This window comes from Polypterus senegalus, chromosome 1 (genome assembly GCF_016835505.1).
Source record: "Polypterus senegalus isolate Bchr_013 chromosome 1, ASM1683550v1, whole genome shotgun sequence".
In the NCBI taxonomy this organism is placed as follows: Eukaryota; Metazoa; Chordata; class Cladistia; order Polypteriformes; family Polypteridae; genus Polypterus; species Polypterus senegalus.
This window is the reverse complement of record NC_053154.1, coordinates 270,706,400-270,733,520: the sequence shown is the minus strand read 5'-3', so window position 1 is coordinate 270,733,520 and position 27,121 is coordinate 270,706,400. Positions and strand designations below refer to the sequence as shown.

The following is a 27,121-nucleotide window of genomic DNA, read 5'->3' as shown; positions in this document are numbered from 1 at the left end:
GGGTGTGGGAGAACCTTGTCATCCTATTTCAGAGTTACTCTAGGAAACCAATAAAGTAAGCCACTAATTTTTTATTCCAAGCTCGTGTCTGCTTTCATACTTTTGGCTCATTCACACTTTATGCTGCTGCGTAACACGAGTAATCTACAACACACCATAAAATCATACAATAGTGCTTTTATAAAAAATGTGACATGTTCCATATTTTGCAGATGTAGACGCACTAACATTTACCATCATGCATATTTTCCAAAGGAAAACAGAGTGTGCAAGATTCCCAGCCCTTACCCTTCCCTAACACTCAGACCTGTTCCTGTTTCAGATGAGGCTGAGTTCATGCACACAGTCTCCCAGGGTATTTCTGTCTTGAACGCATTTTTAGGCAACCATCAGAACTGGTAAAGTGAGCATCATTCTACCAGTACTCCCATAACACTTGTCACATGGCTCAATGTAATGTCTGCCTCTTACAGGAAATGTCTCCACCAATTCTCCCCAAACTGGAGACTTTTATTTAAACACACAATTTCAGGCAGGATGTATGCAGAATTAGGAAAGCTCATGTACCTGTGTATGCCAAAGTGAGTAAAGATGTGTTTTGACACACAAAAAACGTGTGTAAAATTCACCTGTATTATTGTGCATCTACATACAGTATGCATAATTGTTAATCAGGCTTATCATACAGAGCCAGCTTTAGTCATACTTGCAGACCTAAAATTACAATATGTCACATTCCACCAAGTTATTGAGTCAAGTCCTGAGAAAGTTTCACGTTAAGGAAGAATCGCTTCATGCATGACAGATCCATTCCCTTGTCAGCTTCGTCACTGACTACTGTGTAGGCATGCCCCTGTTTAAACTTTGACATGTAGCCTAACTATAATGATTTATATAGAAGTTGAAAAAGAAAAAAGTTCTTAAAGGCTTTCATTATTTTTATGCCCCATCTTATTCTTTGACCACCCACTGTCCCTTGAAGTACCAAGATTGGATCCCAAATTTTAATTAAGGTAACTGCAGCAAAGCAAATAACAAAATGGTTCATATAAACTCACTAAGCAAATTATTAGGATCACCTGAATGCAGTTATCTCATTAGCCAATCGGGTGGTAGCAGTGCAATGCATAAAAGCATACAGATACAGGACAGGGGCTTCAGTTAATGTTTACATCAAACACCAGAATTGGGGAAAATGTGCCTTCAGTGTTTTTGACTGTGGCCTGATTGTTGTTGCATTTCTGTAACTGCTGATCTCCAGGGATTTCTTCGTATAACAGACACCAGAGTTAACAGAAAACAGAAAACAACCAGTGAGTGAATGGCAATTCTGTGGGCGGAAAGGCCTTGTTGAGGGCAGAGCAGAAAAGAATGGCCGCACTGGACTGAGCTGAAAGAAAGGCTATAGTAACCCATATAACAACTCTGTATAACAGCAGGAGATCATGTTAGGTTCCTCTTCTATAAGCCAAGCACAGAAAGATGACACTGAAGCTGGCACAAGCTCCCCAAAACTGGACAACTGAAGACTGGAAAAATGTTGAATTCCAATTTCTGCTGAAGCGCACAGATGGTGGGGTCAGAATTTGGCACCAGCAAGCGGCATGAATCCTTGCACCCAAACTGTCTTGTGTCAACAGTCCAGACTGGTAGTGGTGGTGGTGGTGGTTTAATGGTGTTGGAAACATTTTCTTGGCACACTTTGGACCCATTAATACAAACCAAGTAATCATTACTGAGCACAAGTATTGTTTCTGAACACAATTTACCCATCTTCTAATGGCTACTTCCAGTATGATAGTGTACCATGTCACCAAGCAAAAGCCATCTCAACATGGTTTCATGAACATGATAATGAGTTCAGTGATCCTCACTGACCTCCCAGCCACCAGATCTGTATCCAGTAATTTAATATTGTTTCTTTGTATCAGTATACTGCTGCTGGATTATGTGAATTTCCCCTTGGGATTAATAAAGTCTCTATCTATCTATCTATCTAGTACACCTTTGAGATGTGGTAGAACGGGAGATTTGCAGCATGCATGTGCAACTGACAAATCTGCAAAAATTCTGTCCTGCAATCATGTCAGCATGGACTAGAACCTCAAAGAAGTGTTTCAGCATCTTGTGGAATCCATGCCAGGAAGAACTGAGACTGTTTTCAGAACAAAAAGTGGCCCTACCTAGTATTATTACAGTGGTCCTAACAGCTTGTTCAGTGTGTGTTTGTTTATAGGAGTGCCACTGGAGCTAATGGCAACATTTTTGGTTGTGAGAAGTGGCAGACCTTTTTGGCATGAAAGAGTTCATATAAACAAATGTGTTGTAGTGGCTGCTCAGTGTATGTGCCCTGATAAAACTAACATGTTCAAAGAAACCTGCCTATCGGGTCATAAACACTCTTACTCGTCACTCTGAAGCTGAGTTGGCAGCAGTGGAATGAAAATTCTGATGCTATCAGAATGGGTAGAGGTGTCCTGAGAGAGGTAGTAAGAGTGCAAGAAAGTGAAAAAAAGAGACAATTAGAGATAATCGTTGGTGCTGGTGAGTTTCAGGAAGGATCCTGGCTTGGAACAGCTCACAGTTAGGGAAAATGAGTGAAGATGATAAAGCCTCAGACCCCAAGTGAGCAGTGCAAGCCAGAGTTGGTGGCATGAATGTGCAGGCAGTGGACGTGGCAGAGAAAAGATCATTGGAGCTGCATGGCAGGAACTGTAGATGATTAGATAGAGAGCGGAAGTGTTAGAGGACAATTGAGGAAGAAGATGGCCTCTAGTAAACCATGCAAGAGAAATACAATGTGTTTCACAATTTATTACGCTACCAGCACCAATGATTATAAAAAAGGAAAATCATAATAATTAAGCCCAGTGAGCCAAACTCCCATCCAACTAGTCACTCTTATGCAGTCTGCAAAATATGTAATTACTTAAACATTATAATGGATTAAAACAAAAAATGTGTGGTGAAAAAATATATCCTTACGGCAGTTGAACAATGAATGAAACCATTTTTGGATGATTCTCAACCGACAAAAGATTTTTTGACACTGGCTTTATTTGAGCAAAACAAGTGTGTATCACAATCTTACCCAGTTACTTACAGAAATACATGATATCATTGCATAGAATTACAGGTTTCTCTGAATCTGGTCACCAAAATATAATTGCCATTTTCTTTCCTTTGCCGAAGACAACAGCAACTGTCCATACTGTCATAAAATCACATTGTAAACATAAATCTGGATATGCAAGTCATTAATTCAATAAAAATGTAACTGAGCTGAACAAACTGTAAATGAAGGCCTCCTGGTCATTGTTGTGTATGTTTACCAGCATTGTCAAATGGTATTCATTCACGATTTTAGACCCATCCTATCCAATATTGTGCATAAGACAGGGTCATATGATATTCTTTGGGACAAAAAACATTTCACTAAAGTTCAGGTATTCTTTTAAAAACAAACAAAAACAACTCAGTGCTTGAGTTACAGCTCTTGTGAACCCGAACATTCATCACTGCCTCAAAAGCAGTTCCACCTGACGTGAAAATACTTCAGAACACTCATGATACATGAGCACTGTCCAACTTACAAACTGGCGTTCGACATCCAGCACCAGACTCTTTCATGTGGCCTTATATTTTTGTTGTTCTGCTGCCCAAAGTCAAATCTCCCAGAGTAGAAAAAAACTCTTCCATTTCCTTCTGCAGTAGCTGATTCCTCTTCTCGGCATCCTCGCGAGCTCGATCCGAGTTTCTCAGCTTGATTTCAAGCATTGCATACTTCTTTCTCTCTTGGTCCAGCTCCTCTTCCAACCTGTTCACTTGTGCACACATTTCTGCACTCGACTCTTCCAGCCTTTAAAACAACAGCAAAAGATGGAGGGTGAAAGATACATTTTACACAAGTGTGTCTACATCGAAATTTCTTATCAGTACCCTTTGCACGTTTTTTTTAAAGATAAAGTACATAGTATGATAAGAAAAAGGTTTTGTTATTTAGGAAAGTTCATAAATCTTCAGCAACATTCATAATGTTCAATTCTCAAGCAATTATGAGCAGCCTTATCTAAAACTGCACATTAAATAAAATTGAATTTGTTACAAATAATTGCAGACACAGGACAATACATAGTGAAATACTTTGTCGCCAGATTCCAACACTGTGCATTAGAAGAATATATGATAAAAGATAATAAATAATAAAAATCAATATGTACAATGACAGATAAGAAATATAAACGAATTTACAACAGGGCACCATGCGGCTCTAGGCACTGTCAGCATTTAGGATTCGGAGGGACTGTGGCCAGAAGTTCCTCCTCAGTCTCTGAACTGATCTTCGGCCAGCGGTGCCATTTCTCTGACTGACAAAAGGCTATTGTTGGTATGGCTGGTATCACTGATAATTTTCTTTGCCTTGGTCTGGCATCCCTTAATATGGATGTACTGGAAGTTGGTGATGGGTTCAGTCAAATTTATTGTTTTTTGTCTTCATTAATGCACAGTCCTGGAGCTAAGCAACTAAGCATCTCACTAAATATTGAACTGTGTGTATAACTGTATGTGGCAAATAAAATTTGATTTTGACTTAATTATTACACTAATCTAATTGTTAAGTGAGATTTATTAAAAGACACATGAACAGAGTACCAACCGAATAGTGAGGAGGCTGCATAAATGCCTTAAACTAAGCAAAACTGCCATTTTCTCAATAAACAAGCTGTATTAGAGTAAAATGTGACAAGTGTGTGAGCTACGAGTCCCAGTCCCCAGTTACTTTGCTCCCTCGGGGCATTGAGTATTGAGCCTTGCATACTGTGGATCACTCTTAGGATTTTTCCCTGACTTCACAGACGTTTGCTCTTATGCTTAGGCAATGTTTTTCGGATGCACTCCTGGCATCATCTCACATTGCAATAAAATTAGAACAGAGCATTTGAGAGTTGATCAAATTAAGCAGAAAAGATACAGACATTGTCAAAAGTATTGCCAGTGTCTCATTTTCATGCTGTGTTTTATTGTCTGTGCTTTTAATGTTCCTTATGCTTTGTGCAACGGGACACATTCAAACAGTGGGGTACTTCTGGACTCCCCATTTCTTAAGCTTCAAACTATTTAAATGTGCTAGGTGGCTTGTGAGAAAAAAGAAAAGACATCAATACCGTTTATGATTTCCATTTATAAAAAATGTATTTTCTGACTTTATTATTGTGTTATTTTCAAAATGTGATGATGGCGTACATGAAACCATTTTTAACAATGGCACTTATTCCTGTAACCTTGAATTGGATTACGTGGTTTGTGAATATTGTGTTAGGTTAATGGTGTGATCTCCTCAGCATTAGCTTTAAGATACGACTCTGCAGGCAGCCATGATGTTCAATCAGCATTCAGTGTGTTACAGTGGCCTGCGTATTCACTTAGCTGTGCACTCCTATAAACTGCTTATATCTGTTATTCTTTCATGTACAATGCTAATTCACCATACTTTCTATATGTGACAATTATCACACTATAAATCTGTAATTTGTTTATTATTATTATTATTATTATCATTATGTAACATTTTTATGTTACATTGCTTTGCGTCAATATACTCTCATTATTATGACTTAAAAATCCGTGACAAAAAACTTCTTGGACTCTTCTAGGTTCTAAGAGTTCTAAGAGTTCCCAGTAGAAGGGGCCAGTGCCCATAGTTAGACACGGATTGGTCTGTTGTACCAACACTATACTATCATTAAAGTTATAAAAAGAGTTACCACACCCTGGCATTGAGACCCCACCACCAATGAAACCCAGACAAGCTGGAACATATCAGTTGTTCAACTCTTTAACACTGGGACTTTTAAAAAGTGGCCATCTGCAACTTTCCACTCTCCAACCTTCTATACGCTCTGACAGCACCAGGAGAAGACAACAGGCAGAGCACCAAGAGCTCCTCAGCTATCCACCTCACGTAACTTTGTTGAATTTTACAGGGGGTCTCAGCACAGCCTGACTCTGGATTTGTATGCTGAATTATTCCTTTATACAAGCTGAATAGAAAGTTATTTGTGTTGTGATTGGTTTTTATTGTTGTGGTTATTGCATCATCATTGTAGCTCTGACATAACATTTTAAGAAGAACAAACTTTCCATAGATAGATGGATAATGGCACTCAGTTTAGTTTAATTCTCTCCTTTGCTACAACCTCCTGGGGGTTTAGAGTATGTCCCGTTACTGAGCCTGCCATTTTAATTAGCTTGTTGATTTAACGGGCCTCTCTCGAAGTGATGCTACTAGCCCATCAAACCACAATATACACAATCATACTGGCCATGACAGAGTTGTAGAAGATGAATGATGTCACTAGATGTGAAGGAATGCAGTCTCCTAGGAAAAAAGTGCCTGCACTGCCCTTTCTTATACTGAATGGTTCCTATATAGTTTTGTTTATAATGCTATGAGATCAGTCCAACCTGTCATTGACATAGACCCCAAGTACTTTTAGGGGGTGGAACGACTCTACATTCATTCCCTGAATAGCGACTGGACATAGAGGCTCTTTGGTGTGGCGAAAGTCAATAGCCGGTTTTGCTGATATTTCTCTCCGCATCAAGAAACAAATTTCTCCACCTGACTCTGAGTCTGCAAGTTTATCATTCCAGCGTGTCTCACAATCAGTGACTTATTTTCCCACTCTTTTTTTTAAATCAGCTTACATTTCTCTGTTTATATTGTGTAGTCCCCCGCTCCCCTGAACTGGATTAAGCAGGTTTAAAAATTATATGCTGTGGTTTGTTTTTCAACAGACTTCTGTAAGAAATTTAGAAAGACTTGTACTTTACAGTATGTGTTGCATCATGCAGCCTTCAATGTATAAAGGTCACAAAGGTTTGTATTTAGTTTGCGTGTTGTCTGAGTCGGCTTTCTCCAGCTTCCTCTCCTGTCACGAAGAATTGTTTCAGGCTAATTGGTGACTCTAAATTGGCCCACCATTAGTGAGTATGCCCTGCACCTGATCACCCACAAAAGGTTGTTTTTCGTTTTATGCCCGCAGGCCTACACAGTGTAATGGAGTTTGTTGATTTTGTTAGGGTGCAAGCAGAGTTAAGTTTATTGTTTGTTTATTTAGTTGGTCTGTTTTTATTTAAACATAATTTTGGATGTAATGTTAGTAGTTATGTTTTGCTCAGCGTATACAGTATTTTCTTTATTTAATATGCTGTTTTCTACTTATTTTTCGATTTTGTCTTATGTTCTATGCAATGTTTTTTGTTATTTGCCTTGTCTCCTTTATGTGGAACCCAAGGAGGCGGTGCCACCTAATGATGCAGCTGGGGGACTGGCCCAGCAAGTATTTAAGCAGCAGCTAAAATTCTCACTTTGGTTTCTGGATTGTTTTGTTTGAGTTCCTGCATTAAACATTTGATTTTGTTTGTGGATTTTCTAGACCCCTGTATTGTCTTTTATGACACTGATTCTTGGTTTGTGGACTGTTGGATTTGTTTCCTTTTAGGTTTGCCTTAGTGTCAAATCTATTTTTGCTCTATTTTTAATTCTGCTTAGTTTTTGGTATCTTTTGTATTCTTTCAAATAAATATTTAAATATTAAAAGATTTTTGTTCAGTCTTTAGGTTGTAGGTTTTTAATGGTTTCCCCTTTCCCTATTGTGATATTTTTAATATTTGCTATCTATCTATCTATCTATCTATCTATCTATCTATCTATCTATCTGTCTGTCTGTCTGTCTGTCTGTCTGTCTGTCTACTTGTAAATAGTGAAAAACCTGGTTGAGAATTTATAGATTGGAGCAATGAAGGTATAAATATTTAATTAAAACAGCAGTTTAATTAAAGCATAAGCCGAACAGAGAGATGGCCTGCACCCACAAGAAGTCCCCTCACTAAGTTTGAGTCGGTACCCTATGTGCACTACACATTTTCCTTGCCTATGCATAATTGCCAGTAATGTATGCCATAGTTTAATATATGAAGAAGATTGAAAAGTGGAAGTAGTGTCATGCCAAGGTGGCTTCAAAAAGTAAGCTGCAATATTTAAATTCTTAATCAGTATCTAGTTAAGTTGTGTTTTGTTGGACTATGCAAGCTTTACCACTTTGTTTCTACTGTTAATAGACTTTTAAAGATAAATGGTCTCCCCTTTCTTATGATTTATGAACAAATAACAATAATAATGGTTACTGATGCTGCCTCACGGCTCCAGGGATAGGGTTCAGTTACCAATGCTATTATTGTCTATGTGTAGTTTGCACATCCCTACCATGTATAAGTGAGCTTTCTCTCACATCCCAGACATACTGACATCTTTAGATTAGTGTCATGGAGAATTGCTACCTGTCTGAATGTGACCTAAAAAAATGGACTAATGGCAAAAACATTTTTACCCATCACTTTTCCCAATGCAGAGATGCATGCACCAGAGATCCAGTGCAGAGAGTAGCTCCAGCTTTCTCAATATTTCATTCTTAAAAATCCAGGTATTAATATGATGACCTGACTTGTTCCCAGTGCTGCTTAGTTCTGACTCTATTTGTGGCTCTGCATGATCAAAAATATGCTAAGAAAATGCTTAAAAATGATTACCTTTTTATTCTGAGTTCATACTCCACCTTTTGCCTCCCAAGTTCGTCCTTGAGATCTTTAACCAAGACGGTTAGTGCTTTTGCACAGCTAGTGGAGTCACTGGAAGCTGTAACTCGGTTACTGTGTTCACTACAATTAATACTACTAACGCAGGCCTCTATCCTTTCACTGCTGTCCCCCAACTCCGACAGCTTCATATCACTCTGTGCATGAGAGTCATGCATTGTCCATTCTGCTTTTCCACCATTTAGTCCTGAACAGTCACTAGCATTGCACACTGGACAGCTGCTGGTTGAGTCTGGAATGGAGATTTCACAAGATGAAGTGGACCATGTTGTGCTCGGGACACTTTGGACACTCAGACTTGAAGCTGTGACATTGTCATAAGTTGATAGCCGTTGAGATGACCCTGAGTCTTTAACCCTTTCCCCGGATGAGGTTCGCCGATGACCACGGAGAGAGGACAACCCATTCATTAACCAGTTGCCACTAGATGACAAATTTGTAATATCAACTGAGGAACCTCCTAATTTGACACTACTTGATCTCCCCCCAGAGGTTCGGAAGGAATATTTCCACGTTGGGAGAGATTTCATCTGCTTACTGGGGCTTGTGACTGCATGGCTTTGTTTTTCTGTTTTTCCCTGAGTAGCAAGTTTGGAGACAGTCATTGGCGTGCTGACATTGACATCCAAAGAGGTTGCACTGCTGCACAGGTCATCAGTCCGATTAGGCTTCCCATTCTTGGATGGGTCTTCTTGCAGATCTTCCTCAGAAATCCACTCGACTGTACTGCGTTGCACAAATGGCTTGATGTCTTGTTGTGAAAATGAAGCCTCCATTTCTGTACTGATATACAGCCTTTCATGCTCTCTAATAAGCACTGTCATTAAATGTTGTACAAGAGAGGTACCTGCAATTGAAAAAGAAGTTTGCTAAAAAGCTGGAAATGACAGTAAGAACAGGTCCTGTAAATACTGTAAAAAACTTCAACATGCACAACCTCATTGGATTTCTTTTGATCTTGTGTTTACAAAGTAAATCGTGGTGAGAATCACAGTAGAATACAATGTCAGGGTGAATTTCATTGATAGAAACATCCTTTATTCATGTAGATGTAATTATAAAAGTCAACATAATAAGTATGTTCAACATAACTTTACTCTTTAAGGCAGCGTTTCTTAACCTTTTAAGTATTTGTGACCCGAGTTTTCATAACAGTTTTGATTGCGCAAACCCAACGTTTTTTTTGAAAGGAGCACACTAATACCACCTTGTTCTTTTTTAATTAATGATATATCATAGATACATATTTTATTATACCTACTTAACTTTTATCGACATTTATCTAACTCTATATTTATTTTTCTAGTATCAGAATGTAATGTAAGTTAATTTGTTTTGGTTTCAATAGATGTATTTTTCATATTTTTGATTTCTGTTTTCTTTTTTTCACATCTTCGTGCCCCTCTTTTTGTCACTTTGTGCCCCTCTAGGGTGGCCCACCCCACAGATTGAGAACCACTGCTTTAAGGTGATGAAAAATGTTCCCTAAAAACCTTTTAGATATGTTTAAAGTAGCCCTCAAATTATCCATCAGTACCTCACAGTTTACTTATGTCAATATAATTAACAGTTGCTCAGTCATGACAAGATTTATATTTGTGATAAGCTTCAGTTTTTCAATTTATGTACAGTGATCATCAAATTATTTAGTCTCACAATGTTTCCATAGTTCATAATTTTATAACATGTACTGTAGTCATAATATAACATTTCTATTGATTAATACCAAAAATTCTATAATGTCAAACTAAAAATGAAATTGTGTAGATTCTTCTACTATGCATCACACTTGCCTCATTCAGTTCAAGAGGCAATCCTGGCAACACTGAACCCATTCGTTCTGCCATGGAGCTCTGTGATTCCTTTAAAGTTATGGATTAGTTCTCGGTCATCTTCTCATTCTAACTATTAGTTCTGAAGGATAGGTTAAGCTCAGATTTACAGTGCAATACATTCTCCATTTTTTATAATGGACAAGCCAATGCTTTGGGGACTCGGTATGCTTTGTACTTTTTCTCTAATTGCTTATTTTATTAATTTAATCCCCCATTGCAGAGAAAGTTTCTGGTTTTCAATGTGTAATGCCCAACAGTGACTTGTCCCAGAGACGGGCATATTTCAAATGAACTCTTGTGAAATATTCTAATGATGCACAGATAGCCTTCTGCCCCTTCCAAATGTAATCTGAAAGCATCACAGCAAATGTGTTGAAGCTCATCTTTATTAATTTACAGTTCAATTAGAAGGATCTAAGCAACTGGGGTTTCCTTTTAGGTAGTGCGGTGGTGCAGTGGTTAATGCTGCCTGCAGCTTAGATGTTTATATTCCCAGCAGGGCCACTGTATATGTACAATTGACAAGTTCTGTTCACATCTGCCTGGGGTTTTGTCTTGTATACTGCATTCCTATAACATGCTAAAGTCTTATGTACTAGACCTAGTGTTGACCCATTCATCTGTTATTAGAATCTGCCTTTTCAAATATTAGGTCATGCTCAATAAGACTAGAAACAAACTGCATCAGGCCTAAGATAGAAACCTATCCTGAACTGGATAATAGTCCTTTGTGGGAGGCACTCATGCACAGACCCACACTGGGAAGATTCAGAGTAACCAGTGTAGCATAGTATACATGTCTCTAGGACATAGGTCCCTAACAAAATGGGTCACACGTTGTATGAATTTGGGTTGCACATAGACCTGGTGCACAATATTAGAAAACTGGCAAAGGTTGAATAGGTCTATAAGGAGTCTCTTGCGATAGGTCACCACGGTCAGGTTAAACAAACGCCATTGCTCCGTTGGCATTTTTTCAAGGGGAAAACCACTGGGATTATGGTCAACAATTTTCAAAGTGGTGATTCTCCAAGGCTCCAAAGAAGGACAGCACACACACGATTCCAACCGGGATGAGAGTTGAGGACAATTCTGGTCCTCACAACAAAATTGGCTCTCGACAAAAAGATGTTTAAGAAGCGCTGCTCTGGGACATCAGAGGTAAACTGAAGTGGTCATTCAAGCATGGAGAAAACATGCAAAGTGGTGGAAGATCCTTTTAATAGTCACAGTTCAATCATACTTAACAGCAAAACAACTTTTCTTTGAAAATGTATAAGTTTACTAAGTGAGTATGTAAATGCCTAAAATGATAAGATAAGAGTCATCTCTTATTACTTTATCAAATGAGGATTATCAATGAAATGTCCTAACACCTTGTGCTATAGACACACACCTTCCATGATAGTGACTGGATCTTCCAATTTGGGCCGAAGTATGTTTGGCCCGAAAACTGTTGCAAGATTCTGAACGCTCATCTTATTTTCACTAGAATGAGCCTGAACCTCATCAAGGAACCTAAAAACAGAAAATAGAACATGCAGTAATTTGACAAATCAGTTTGTCCAGTGTGATTTACAGAAATTCTAGAAACTACAGTAACATCATGCATTCAGCCATCATTTCAGAAACAAGGTGATTTGGAACACTGCGTGCTCATGGGTTGTCATCTGACTAGTGACCACTGATTCTTAATAAAACACCTCCTTTAATTTCAAATTAATTGATCTTAGTATTGACCTAGAGCATTCACCTGAAAGCAGAAACTGCACTGCTCATGATGGAAAAGCTTGTTTTCTTTGGAACGTCTTTATACAATTTGTTGCTACATCTCTCAAAAAACACCTAACAAAACTTAGATTGCTTCTAGTCTTCCCTGTTGTTCTGTCTCTGAATAATAAAAATATCAGGAAAAGTACCCTAGTCATTTAAGCCCAGGAGGCATTTCAGACAGTGGCACTGATACAGTATGTCCATCCACCCACCCACCTATCTATGTCCTAACTTATTGAGTTCATTATCTATATATATAATTCACTAAGGCAAGACACCCATGGAAAGCATGCCGGAAGGGGCGTGGATCCACTGAGCCACCGACAAGTAAGACACCTATGGCGCACGCAGGAAGGAGCTATGCCCACCAACTCCTGGCACCTCCGAGCCACGTTGACTGTTCATAGAGGCATGTTTCTCGCGGAGGTGAATCGCCATATGCAGCGTGTAAAACAGTTTGCAAGGGGTATCCCATGGGATCCTTAAAACAATCCTTTACAACTGAGGTTAAACACAATGAAGTAAGCAGTCTTTAAAAACCGAGTTTTCGGTTACGACGCACGACCGGCGTGCACCATAGCAAACTGTTTTACAAGTTGCTACATACAGCAATTCGCATCCGCGACAAACATGCGTTCTTCTTAGATGCTCCTGCAGGAACACGGAAAGTCTACATGAGTCACAGGTGCATCTGGACTGTGCAAAGACGACAACGACTCAAGTGACGAGTTGGAGGTGGGCACATGAGCGATGGCGGTCCGCCAGTTTTCAGTCACGGACAATTGTGTGTTGGTTCGTTCTGTGCATTGTTACAATGTTGCTTTTCTTACTGATTTATTACATTACCGATTTTTCAAATGTTAATTTTCTCCCTGTGCTTAAAAATCATTAAAAAAAAACGGCCTGATTATGCAGCGTATGGTACGCCGCAGGTTGGCTATTCAATTAAATTTCTTTAGATTAAGATGTAGATTGAATTGTCATTGTCACAATCTCCGGGATAAAGTAGAATTTTTTTGCATTAACTTCAAGAAGAACAACAGCATTTAAAAAAACTTTAGAAGAGCTGCACTAATTCAATCCATCTATTATTAAACAACCTAACACAATTCAGGATTTCAGGGGATTGCAGGATTCCATTCAAGATTGGCTCCCTCTAGTCCGGAGTGAGGTGTGTGTCATGTCATCTCAGGACACAACCTCACACAAACCCACAAAATCAATGGTCTAATGTGTTAAGCATAAAAAATGAAACAGTTTGCTTAGGCACACACGCCTAGCCTTGAGGGCCAAAAACAAGAAAAGAACACAATGCCAGCTTTAACAGTCATGCAGTCATGAGAGGTACCCAGCTAGGCCTAGCAAGTTGGTTGTGCGGTAAAGTAGCAAAGTTTCATAAGACAAGTTAGGAGAAAAAAAAATCTGCATTTAATTGGTAAATTTTGCAATCTTTTAGAGTATCACATACTGTAATTGGAATATAGACACTGGAGTAAAGCATTCAGTTCATGCTAAGATGCACCAATATCACATCCAGCCAGTTTTTAAACAATAACCTCATCTTTCTGATCATCTGGTGCCTTTTATGTTCTTCCAGGGTTCATTCTTTAATGTGGTCACCTTTAATAGTCCCTAGTGTTCTCAAATGTGTTTATAAATAAATTATCAAGCCTCTCAATCCCACTTAATGACTCCACTCAGTTCCTAATTTGGGTCCTGTGGTGGTTTGTCGTGTGGTGGGTGCGGCAACACGTTGTATCAGTGCATGCTCCCACCTTTATCAGTCGCAACATAGTAGCAAGTGAATGACAGGCCACCGGAAATATGAAGCCAACAACCAAAGGTTTGAATAATTCATTGAACTGGAGGGAACAAGTCAAGGATTTGTCTCTAGAATGTCCGTTTGCACTTGTTAAATACAGGGTGACACAGAAAAACGGGAACGGGAAAACCCAATAAAAACAGATGAAATCCAACAAAAAAATTTTATTGCCAGCAATTGAACCACTACAACTTGCCTTTTCAGAGAAAGTAATCCAAATTATCAATGTCTGAAAATTACGTCCTGTAGATGGCGTCCTCCTGTATGTATGCATGTATGTATGTATGCATTCCCCATTGATCGCTGCAACATCTCAGCTGGGATACCACGAATTTCGTCTTGAATTCTTTGTTTTAGTTCATTCAGTGTCCTTGGCCGAGTCGTGTAGACCCAACTCTTAAGGTAGCCCCACAAGAAAAAATCAGAAACGGACAAATCCGGTGATCTTGAGGGCCAGGGAATGTCACCGAATCTTGAGATGACACGGTTACCGAACAATTCTCGCACAGCTGCCATTGATTGCCTTGCAATTGATTACTAAATGGCGGCATTGTTTACAGCTCAAGGTCCCTGTTCCGCAGTGCTGCCAACTGTACATGGCTGCCACTATGCATTTCAAAAGTTCCCGTTTTTCCGTATCACCCTGTATAATAAGAATAAGGGGCAAGCCTTGCTCTTTTTGGCTAATTCAGGCTCATGTGCTGTAAATGTTGGATAGATTTAGATGTCAGTATGGGTTTCCATTCAAGTCTTGAATGATATAAAATGAGGGATGAGCTGCAAGAACTAAGGTTTATAGCAATTTAATTTTTTTTAAATTTAGTTTTACTTTATAATTTATTTTGATGGGTTTTAAATGTAATTCACAGTTGAATTCTGATTGCCAAAGAAGAAAATGGAACATTATTGACAACTTAAAAAATGGATGTAACATAATTTGCTCTAATAAAGACATTTTAAGTGTTACTAAAATATATACTAGTTATGTTACTGTAGTTTTATACAGTATTTGATAGCTCTTTCCTTATGTGTACTCTCAACGTACCTTCTGTACCTTATTTTTGTTATCCCTGTCTGTGATGGCTGTCACGTCCTCACTCAATTGTGTTCTCGTAAAGCCTTCTCTTCAGCCTCTTTCATTTCGAGGCGACTTGTTCACCTGTCAGCTTTCTGACTACCACCAATTGTAGAGAGGCCGCCATTAACCGCTGTGGAAGCATCATTCATATTCTTGCAGATGCTTTTTATATTTGAAGGCAACTCTCAGTATTCCTCCTGCACCTTTCCTTGGTGTCCACATGTGTATCCACCTGTATTGCCTGTCACTTCTTGTATTGATCGCATTTGACAGAGCAACCAAATGAATCTGACAAATCAGTTTAAAGCCAAACTGATCAATCAGATTGCTTGGATTAAGTTGATACACACACACAGAAATTAGTGTTTTTTTATATAGTAGATTATATTCTCAAACCTGCTTATTCAGGTTCAGGGCAGTGGATGACTGCAACCTATCCTGGGCATGGGGCAATTATATTATATTATATTATATTATATTATATTATATTATATTATATTATCCATCCTGCTATATCCTAACAACAGGGTCACGGGGGTCTGCTGGAGCCAATCACAACCAACAAAGGGCGCATGGCAGGAAATAAACCCCGGGCAGGGTGCCAGCCCACCGCAGATATTATATTATATTATAGTATATTATATTATATTATCCAACCCGCTATATCCTAACTACAGGGTCACGGGGTCTGCTGGAGCCAATCCCAGCCAACACTGGGTGCAAGGCAGGTAACAAACCCCAGGCAGGGCAGCACACACACACACACACCAAGCACGTACTAGGGACAATTTACAATCGCTAATGCACCTAACCTGCATGTCTTTGGACTGTGGGAGGAAACCGGAGTGCGGGAGGAAACCCACGCAGACACAGCGACAGTGCCAGCCATATTATATTTTATATATATATATATATATATATATATATATATATATATATATATATATATATATATATATATTATATTAGTCATTTCAGAACCTATTTTGAAAATTGGTCAACAAGAGCTAAAACCAACCCCAGCAAGACTGAGACAATGGCAGAAACCAAACGTGGTCACAACACCAGCCCATCACAGGGTGTACTGCTGTAAACCTGCACCCTGATTTATTCAAATTTATGTGTCATGAATGTCAATGAAATAGGAAAACTAAAATGGAAGAAGAAAACCCATGGGAGGAATATGCACTCTTCAGAAGCAGGAATTAAATCCATGTCCCGAGAAATAGTATCACCAAGCATTATTTTGCGTGCGGTTATGTGATGACCTTTTGCCCTGATCTGGGCTGGCCCTCGCTAGCTGTTCAGGTGGGCTCTGGCTCTACGCAACTCTGTATTGAAATTAGCTGGTTCAGAAAAGTTCACGAAAGATTCCTATAGCAGCATTATGCTAAACGTTACTTAATGTTATGCCTTACAAAACACGCTCTTTTCCTAACAAGAAAAACTAAACTTTCTGAAGAGGAATTTATGTATGTCATGTCTGTGTGTTTTACCTTTTTGGTTTATTTCTGCTTAATGCATTTTTATTATATTTATTATTATGGTATCTAAAATGCTCTGCCCTCTCTCCCATCTTTCCCATCTTGCAAAGTTAAATCACTAAATATGCTAAAGTAATGCAAGTGTTACAGAAGTGAGGCTAAGAATTAATGCTTATTTATGTTTGTGTGTCTATTAAAATGAATACTAATGGAAGCAGAAACCTTGACAACCTTAATGAAGCATCAGGATGAGCTATCAGGACGGCTTAACTATTAACTAAACAAACAAGCCTGATTGACTGAATGGAGTCCTCGCGTTTGTCTAATTTCTTATATTCTTATGTAATCGATGACTAAAAAACGTAGGAAATGGCAATATTGGATGGAACACTGTAAGGACCAGGAGTAGCTGTTCTCCCTGTAAGTCAACTTATTTTGTAAAATAATCAGTAATCTTAGCTTTTAAAATAATAGTCTTTTAAGCTTTATTAATTTAAATAAATTATGTAGTTAGTGTAAGTATTGTTATCACTGTAAATCTCTAAAATAATAGCCTACACCTTATTGACGATATGTTAAAATAACACTGACAGTGCTAGTCAGTTTTTTTTTATTTTGCTTTAATAGGTGGCAGACGTAGTTTGTATTTTTGTACTGTTGCCTTACAGTTCCAGAGTCCTGGCATCAAAATCCTAGGCTGGTCTCTTTGGCTCTCCCTGTTACTGTGTGCTTGTGTTTTGGTTAGTTGCTTCTTTGTGCCCACTGTTACTAGGATAGGGTCTGAGTCTGCTCCCCTTCCTTTTCTACAGCAGAATTAGGCAGGAAATACATTTGTATAGTTGTGTGCTTGTTTAGAGTTTTCCTGGGTAGACTCAACAATGTTAATAATTTAGTGAGTTCTCTGAAAAATATTATTTGTGCAATTTACAATACATTCTACTATTACTTTACAAATTAACAATAATGTTACTTCAGGAGTGGCATTGTGGTGCAACATTATTGCTGCTGTCTTGCAGTAAAGAGACCGGGTTCACATTCTGTGTCCTCCCTACATGCAGTTTGCATGTTCTTCCTGTGTTCTCATGGGTTTAGTCCAGGTGCTTTGGTTTCCTGCCACGGTCCAAAGATATGCTGGTTACATGAATTGGCTTTAATATGTGGGTGAGGGTCCATTTGTCCTACAATGGACGGGCACCCTTTCCAGGGTTTTGTTCCTGCCTTGTGCCCTATGCTTGCTAGGATACCACCAACTGCCCCACATCCCTGACCCTACCTACCCTGGAAGAACAGGTTAGGAAAATGGGTGGATGGATGTTGCTTCGGAAGCTATTTAAAATAATTACTCATATTTTACATAATGTCATTTATGGAGATTGAAAATCTAGCAAACAAGCAGGCACCAAAAATGTACATTTAAATAAGCTGCAAAAATCTGTGTAAACTTTAACAAAAGAAAGGCAAGGACATTATTAACTGAGCAATACCTGCACTGATAAAATATAAGTATTCAAACAGTAGAGTTTTTTTATTTTTATTTTGTGCAGTGTTTCATATTTCACATTTTTTTTAAATAGCTTACTATGCATTGACAACAACGCATTTTAAATAGAAAAGCACAATTATTGGGAAAAGCAAGTTTGTCTGTAGGCTTAGAAAGAATTATTCTAGTCATTTGCGAAATTAAAGAAAAAAACATTAACATAACCAACATTTCTGAATCCAGTTATTCAAAATGTTTATAGGTCTTCTCTCTGTCTCTCTCTTTATATATATATATATATATATATATATATATATATATATATATATATATATATATATATATATACAGTATATATAAGAATATGACTTATTATGAAGTTTCTAGTTCTAGGCAAAACCATTTCTTGCAATTATTTAAGAAAAAATTGCAGGCACTTCCGCATTTCCTTATCTATATTATGACTCAGCCCCCTAGTCCAACAGTTTTTGGACACATGGTGTTATTAATATGAAACACAGATGTTTCTTTAAATATAAGAACATTCTTTTCATGCTAGGTCTCATGCACGTTCTTTCAGGAGTAGGCCATCTCTGTTATTAAATGAATACTCCACCCAAAAATGATATTTTTTATATGTTACTTACCTTATGTAGTTTGTAGTGATGGCAAATAAAAAATATGTAATCTCATATTTTCATGCAGAGTGGAGAGAAAAAAAGTTTATGATATAATAGAACTCAGTGGTGAAGAATTCTTTACAACGGCAAACATTGTGAAAAACATCCAAGGGAAAAAAAAAATCACAATAATCATTTCTGAATATCCACATATCAGTTATCCAGTTGTATGCTTAAAATGTGCAAAACATATGCATATTTTGATCAAGTATTGTTAAATATTAATCATAAACAGAAAAATGTATTCCCATAATACTGTACTTTTAATTTGAAGACAGGCCTCTTGACCAATGAATGAATAGGAGAGGCAGATATTCAGACCTGGATATCTGACATGTGGATTATGCGACACGAGTGACATGAGTTTTTTTCTTCCCAATGGACATTTTACATGTCATTTTCATTTTACAGCACTGCTCACTGTAGCCAGAGGTTTGAAGTGTGCCACTGTGATCTGTGCAGTTTAAGGCCATAAAGCTGAAATCACACAAAGCAGCTGAAACAAGCAGGGTGAAACAACAGAGAAACACACAGGCTGTTTAAAAAAATGCTGATGTGCTCTGTTTTTCGATTAATATATATGGCCAAGGCCACAGTTTGCAGAAGACACGAATGATTTGAGCAGGTGGTATGTTTTATTATATTTATTATTATGGTATCTAAAATGCTCTGCCCTCTCTCCCATCTTTCCCATCTTGCAAAGTTAAATCACTAAATATGCTAAAGTAATGCAAGTGTTACAGAAGTGAGGCTAAGAATTAATGCTTATTTATGTTTGTGTGTCTATTAAAATGAATACTAATGGAAGCAGAAACCTTGACAACCTTAATGAAGCATCAGGATGAGCTATCAGGACGGCTTAACTATTAACTAAACAAACAAGCCTGATTGACTGAATGGAGTCCTCGCGTTTGTCTAATTTCTTATATTCTTATGTAATCGATGACTAAAAAACGTAGGAAATGGCAATATTGGATGGAACACTGTAAGGACCAGGAGTAGCTGTTCTCCCTGTAAGTCAACTTATTTTGTAAAATAATCAGTAATCTTAGCTTTTAAAATAATAGTCTTTTAAGCTTCATTGATTTAAATAAATTATGTAGTTAGTGTAAGTATTGCTATCACTGTAAATCTCTAAAATAATAGCCTACACCTTATTGACGATATGTTAAAACAACACTGACAGTGCTAGTCAGTTTTTTTTTTATTTTGTTTTAATAGGTGGCAACGTACCAGGTGGTATGTTTGTCTGAGAGAAGCACAGCTCAGACGGCAGTTACCCACACTTGGTAAGTTTTATAAAAAGTTCACTAATTATGCAAAATGTGTGAGTATTTATATTTATATTGGAAAAGAGCCACTGAGAATCCAGAAGCCATCCCAATGCCACCTTACACTCTGCCGAAACCTGGGCACCATTCCCCTCTGAAGAAGATGATGATATCTGTACTGTTTCATTGGCTTCTCTTTGGCATGTGTATGTACAGTATCAATGAATATGCTACATGGCAATCTTGGAGTGGAAGCCACATATTAAAGCAAGTTACTTATATATATATATATATATATACTGTATATATATATATATATATATATATATATATATATATATATATATATATAGTGCCATATTTCTCTCATCTGATTGTTACCACCATGGTTACTAAAGGGATGTATTTAGGGCTCAGGTCTGTTCCATTCACTAAAAAGCACAATCCCAAGGAGTATTCTCCCCCTGCTGGATACACTCACCATTCAGTTCTATTATACGAGAGACGTTCAAAAAGTTTCCGTACTTTTATATTTTCGTTGGAAACGGTGAAGGTGGGAGGAGTAGTAATTGGGCATTAAAAAGTTGATTCAATGCTGGGAAAATTGAAAATGAAGGTGACTATGCAGAAAAGTGATGTAATTTATTTTTGAAATTCTTAATAAATTGATACAGGAGAAAGAAGGGTGAAATGACATCTTTTATTGGCTAACTAAATAGATTACAAATGCAAGCTTTCGAGGGAGCTAAAGCCCCTTCATCAGCTCCCTCGAAAGCTTGCATTTGTAATCTATTTAGTTAGCCAATAAAAGATGTCATTTCGCCCTACTTTCTCCTGTATCAGTCTATGACTAACACGGTACAACACTCTACTGCTATTAATACGTAGAGTTAAGAAAAAAGTGTGGAAACGTTTTGAATGTTCTTGTATCATAAACTTTTTTTTTTTTTATTCTGAATGAAAACATGAGGTTACATTTTTTCTCAGTTACCGCAACAAACTGCACAGGGTAAATAAAATGTAAAACAATATCACTTTTGGGTGGAGTATTCCTTTAATGGGACAGTTACTTCTAATCAGATATAAAAGTATTTTTGGTACCACTTTTCCAGGGATTTTGTTATTTTTATTAAATGTTTGACATAGAAATCATGCAGCTACTTATCAGGGGGTGATCTTAATTGTCAGGACGAGCCAAGAGAAACATAAGATCTGTTAACTTACTTGCAAATATACTTAAGAAGGTTGTAATTAGCCTGAGGAAGATTTTTCACTTGCTTTATCAACTCCCGAATTCCCTGCAAGAAAAGTATAGCTCATATCTCAAATATGCTGTAATCCTCCACGATTCACTAGTTCACCCAGATTTGATTTAGAAATGATAACATAATTCAGTTTTATCCAAGCTTTCCATTACAATGAACAGTAATTCCCTATTTCACTTTAGGTAAATGTCCTGAATCCAGTGTCTGTACTAAACTGATACATTACTTCCAAGGTGTCTTTAAAGTTTTCTTTTAAAAAAAAAAAAAAATCATAATATACACATGCCCCTTCCATTGTTGTACTTCACTTCCTGCTATACACCTGGCTTAATTTCATTTATATTTTTTAATCAATTGATCAGAATATAATATACAGTGCTGGAAACGAATCACAAAGGTAAAACCCAATGTCCTGCCTAATAAATTTAACCAAGCCAAATGATTCTGTAAAGGGCTATTCTGGCACAAATATACATTAATCACATATTTACAGCCCCTCTGCCAACCGCTTGTCACATGTCTGTTGGTAGTAATCTGAACCACACTCACCTCCTCTTCATCCTTGGCTAGCAGCTGCGCACAGGAGAGAAACTCTTCATACTTGGCAAAGGGGATAACGGGCTCTGGCAGCTCTCGAAGATATAACTTCAGAAGAGACGCAACTGTGTGAACGTCAGTGTTACTGAAAGAGGATAAATGAAGGTTATCTACTTTGCAGACAACCGACTCAAATGCATCACACAGAGCTAAGAGACAGCAGCAACACAATTTGTGTGATTAATAGAGGAAAGATTCTGCCAAAAAAACCTTTTAGATTTTTTGTGAATAGGCAACTGGAATAATTGAAAATGCAAAGCATATGACATTTATTAATTTATGACATTTATTTATTTTTTAAAAATCTTTGATATGCTCCTACACAGGGAATTGATTTTGTTTTTTGTAAAAAAGAAGATCTCAGAAGTGAATGACACAGATTCCAGTGAAGTTAGTTAACATGTAAAATGTGCAGATGAAACTAAACTTGGAAGGATAGAAGTAGGTACCAAAAAATATTTTTAAAAAAGATGTGAGCAATCTTCAGGACTGTGTGAACACTTGGAAAAAAAGTTTAATGTAGAGAATACAAAAGTAATAAATGTGGGCAAAAGGAAATTTGAATAGACCAGAATAGAAGTTTCACATATTTACTTAGATAATAGTGCAATTTTTATCTTATGTAATAGATCTTCCTCAGTTTAATCTGTAATAACAGAATGTTAAATAGCCCATGTGATGAATGGCCAGATGGAAGGACCAAGGGAGAGAGCATGTTTATGGCATAAACAGCATTAAGGATCCCAGCAGAGCATGCCGGGAGTTGAGTTTGGAGGCGCCCTGTTGGGTTCCATGGGCACTGCCAGGGGGTGCTACAGGTATGGCTAAGCCTTTGTGGCACCACTTCCACCAAACCCAAAAGTACTGCTGGAAGAAAGTCAAGGAAAAACTGGAGCCACCTCACTCCAGTCAAACAGCCAGAATGAGGAGGAGGTGGACAAACCTTGCTGGAGGGGGAGTGGATGCAGAGACAGAGAGAGAAAAGAAGTGGCAATGTTATTTGGTGCTTGCACTGTGCAGTGTTTTCAGCAAAAGAAAAGTGTTTCCCCACTTAAATAAAGGCCTGCTGTGTGATAAGACTAAGCTCTGCGTTTGTCTGTGTCAGGGTTGGGGAGCTGTACAGTCAGTGTCACTACTTGTAGCATGACGCAATACCTGGACCCCACAGAGGTTGCACAGGTAGTCCAACTTCTCCAGGATGGCACATGGTATCATTGCCAGAAGGTTTGCTGTGTCTCCCAGCACAGTCTCAAGGACATGGAGGAGATTCCAGGAGACAGGCAGTTACTCTAGGAGAGCTGGACAGAGCTGTAGAAGGTCCTTAACCCATCAGCAGGATGGGTATCTACTCTTTTGGGTAAGGAGGAAGAGGATGAGCACTGCCAGAGCCCTACAAAATGACCTCCAGCAGAACACTGGTGTGAATGTCTCTGACCAAACAATCAGAAGCAAACTTCATGAAGTTGGCCTTTGGGCCCGATGTCTTTTAGAGGGCCCTGTGCTCACTGCCCAGCACCGTGGAGCTCGATTGGCATTTGCCATAGAATACCAGAATTGGCTGATCCACCACTGGCGCCCTGTGCTTTTCACAGATGAGAGCTGGTTCACCCTGAGCACATGTAACAGACGTGAAAGCGCCTGGAGAAGCTATGGAGAACGTTATGCTGCCTGTAACATTGTTCAGCATGACCGGTTTGGTGGTGGGTCAGTGATGGTCTGGGGAGGCATATCCAGGAGGGACGTGTAGACCTCTACAGGCTAAACAACGGCATCTTGACTGCCTTTAGGTATCGGGATGAAATCCTTGGACCCATTGTCAGACTCTATGCTCGTGCAGTGGGTCCTGGGTTCCTCCTGATGTGCGATAATGCCCGGCCTCATGTGGCAAGAGTATGCAGGCAGTTCCTGCAGGATGAAGGAATTGATACCATTGACTGGCCCCCACACTCACCTGACCTAAATCCAATAGAACACCTCAGACTGTCCAGGAGTTCAGTGATAGCCTGGTCCAGATCTGGGTTTAGATCCCCCAGGACACCATCCGTCATCTCATTAGGAGTATGCCCCGATGTTGTCAGGCATGCATACAAGCATGTGGGGGCCATAGAAACTACTGAGTACGATTTTAAGTTGCTGCAATGAAATTTCAGCAAAATGGACTAGTCTGCTGTTTCATTTTTTCACTTTGACTTTTCGGGGTGTTTTGGAATTCAGCCCTCTGAATGTGGCATCCTTTCGTTCCTAACACATTACCCAGTCCATATCAGTATAGATATTCAACAGGATTTTTCCCCATTGATATGTGATGTGTTTTCAAAGTGTTACTGTAATTGTTTTAGCAGTTTATAAATTGAGGTATGGTATGCTCAGACAATATAATGGCACTACTAAGATCACATCTGGAGTATTGTGAGCAGTTCTGGTTACCTTGCTAGAAGAAAGATATAGCAGCACTTAAGGTTGTGCAGAATTGTATCTTAGGACTTAAGGACATGTCTTACTCTGCCAGGCTCAAGGAATTAAACCTCTTGAACAGAGAAGACTGTGTCAAGATTCTTCAAAATTCTCAAAGGCATTGATAAAGTAGGTCCAGCCTCATACTTTTGACTAAATGGTGACTCATATACTTTGGGGACTCCAGTGGAAATTAAGGAAAAATGCAGTGAAGGCTGAGTCCAGGAAGCACTTCTTTATACCAAGAGCTGTGGGCATTTGCAACAAACTACTGAGACATGAAGTTGAAAAAGAAACCTTGACGTCCTTTAAGATGAATCTGGATGAGATATTGGGACAACTTAGCCATTAGCTAAACAAACAAGCTTAACACTTCTCAAAGCCTCTCCTTTGATTTGACATCTGAATTTCTTAAATGATAGATAGATAGATAGATAGATAGATAGATAGATAGATAGATAGATAGATAGATAGATACTTTATTAATCCCAAGGGGAAATTCACATAATCCAATTAAATGTACCCTAGGACAAGTTTTTATGCACCTGTCATGATTAACAAGCCGGACTTAAATTATTTATGAACTTGTGATTTGTTCTATAACAATATTATTCATAACCACCTGAATTGTATGATCCATTCTTCTATTTACTGAACCTGCTTTTTAGGGAATAAATGACTATCTGCCTCGGTAGCAATGGGATTAAGACAGGACCCCTCTTTGGAGAAGATGCTAGTCCATCAAAGTTCAGTATCAGAAACATTTACAGCTGCCAATTAACACATACATTTTAGAATGAATAAGTCACATGCCTCACACTCCAACCAGTGATTTCTACTCATGATACAGTATGTATTTCTCACACAAACTATTTTGTATTGTCATGCAAACTTAAGAATTTGGCTCTGAGTACAATAATGATGAATGCTAACTTGCACAGCCCAAGTCCAAAATATGTCACCTTAGATGGGCTGTGTAAGTTTTGGTCAAGAGATTTCACAGTCCAAAGATCTGCATAATTACATATACTGATTAATCTAAATCGGCTGTAAAGGAGAGTCGGTGTAGCCGACTCCTGTTTTGTGTGAGATGCTGCTAGGATACTGCATTTTCTTTCACTTTTGACCCTGAAGTGGATTAGTAAGTTTGGTAATGAATGGATAGGTAGATGGACACATGATATACAAGGTAACAGGACTGAGCAGCAGTGTGTCTTCTTACAAAAATGACCACCTCAGAGCATGATTGCTAGGAATGAGCCCGGCTCAAGTTCAATGCAATTGAATTTATTCTTCTAGAAGATGCATCACTAAGTAAAGGCTCAAAGCTCTTGTGTGTATTTACAGCTATGGTACTATGGTAATAACTACAAAATTCAAAACCTTGCTGGCATAAACACACATTTCAAAAGTAACAAAGAATAAAAGCAGAAAGTAGTTTCTTAAAAATAGAAAATAGTGCTTAAAGAAGTCACAATAATAAATATTTCTGCTAACACAAGTGGGTCTCACCTGTCAAAGAGTGGCTTGTCTCCACAGTCAAAGGCATCTTGCAGCTCTTTCACAAGATTGGCCTGGCCGGGCATTCGGAAAAGACCTTCCTCATCGAGTCCTCGCTCTCGTATGAAGTCGACGCATTGCTCCACTAACAAAGGTGCCAGCCTCTGTCCAAACTTCTTCTCAAATTGTACGGTATCCTCCAGGCGCTGACCAAATATTCCTACGAGTGGAAAACAGGGAAAACTTGCATCAAACTTGTTCACATTATTGATTGCTGGCAAAATTTGAATTAAATGATTTTTATTTTTATGTTGCATGACTTGCATTTTCACATTCAGTTTTCCAAACATAACAATGTCACCGAAAAGGAAGCTGTGTTTTTTAATATCACCGAAGAGTTCCTTAACATGGTGAATGTAATTCAGTGAGGACAACCTGTGCAGTTACTGTATAGTGATGGCATTTTACCGATGGTTTGTTCAGTGCTTTATGAAAAGGCCTATGTTTAAAAATAAAAATGGATAAATTCAAAGTGTTGTAGAGGAGTGAAGGGTGGTGCTATATTTTAGCTATCCAGTACGCAGTAAACACAGATTTGCACAGTTCAAGGAAAAATATCTCAATGTAGTGCCTAAAACATATTTAATATCTCTCTATTATATAAAAAAATCTTTCGACGCAACAAGACTTTTTAGGAGAGAAGACTTTTTGGAAGAGATTTTTTCAAGTCCCACGAGACGAGAATATTGCCATGAAATTTTTTCAAGTCACGTCCTCCTATCAACAATTTTCAAACAAGACCACAGTCCTCTCACCACTCAGTCTTGTGAATGCTTTTGTAAGACACACTTCCTGCGCTCTCAACTCTTATAGATTTTAACATTTTCCTCACTTTAAGTTCCCAATTAAAGAAAACGTATTATGTCACAATCTTATTGAAGAATTTCATCACGAAGAGTTATCAACAGACAAAAATGAGTACACAGGCATACCTAGCACTTAGAAACGAAGAAGTCAAACGAATTTACACCAAAAATGTTGATCGGTAACATAACAAAATGGTTAAATGTGCATCAATAGACTATGCTGAAACAGTTGGTTGGTGGAACATGAAAACAACAATTTACAATATCACAAAAAATATCTACAACCATTAACACCGTCCGGTCTTACAGTGCATGAATTACTGTAGAAAGAGGGATGTATCCAAGAAAGGTAATGCAG

General features: G+C 38.2%; 1 protein-coding gene across 4 annotated transcripts in view; it reads right to left on the bottom strand.

Moving 5' to 3' along the window:
- Positions 1 to 3,039: 3,039 nt before the first annotated feature.
- arhgap22 (Rho GTPase activating protein 22) overlaps positions 3,040 to 27,121 on the bottom strand; it is a 260,856-nt gene continuing 236,774 nt past the window's right edge. For all 4 annotated transcript variants that reach the window (XM_039774054.1, XM_039774063.1, XM_039774070.1 and 1 more), the window contains 6 exons: positions 25,910 to 26,117; positions 21,896 to 22,028; positions 21,306 to 21,379; positions 11,890 to 12,011; positions 8,593 to 9,505; positions 3,040 to 3,859 (listed from right to left, as the gene is read on the bottom strand). In XM_039774054.1, coding sequence (XP_039629988.1) covers positions 3,637 to 3,859; positions 8,593 to 9,505; positions 11,890 to 12,011; positions 21,306 to 21,379; positions 21,896 to 22,028; positions 25,910 to 26,117 — 1,673 coding nt within the window. In that variant the 3' untranslated portion in view covers positions 3,040 to 3,636. The remainder of the gene's footprint in view (positions 3,860 to 8,592; positions 9,506 to 11,889; positions 12,012 to 21,305; positions 21,380 to 21,895; positions 22,029 to 25,909; positions 26,118 to 27,121) is intronic.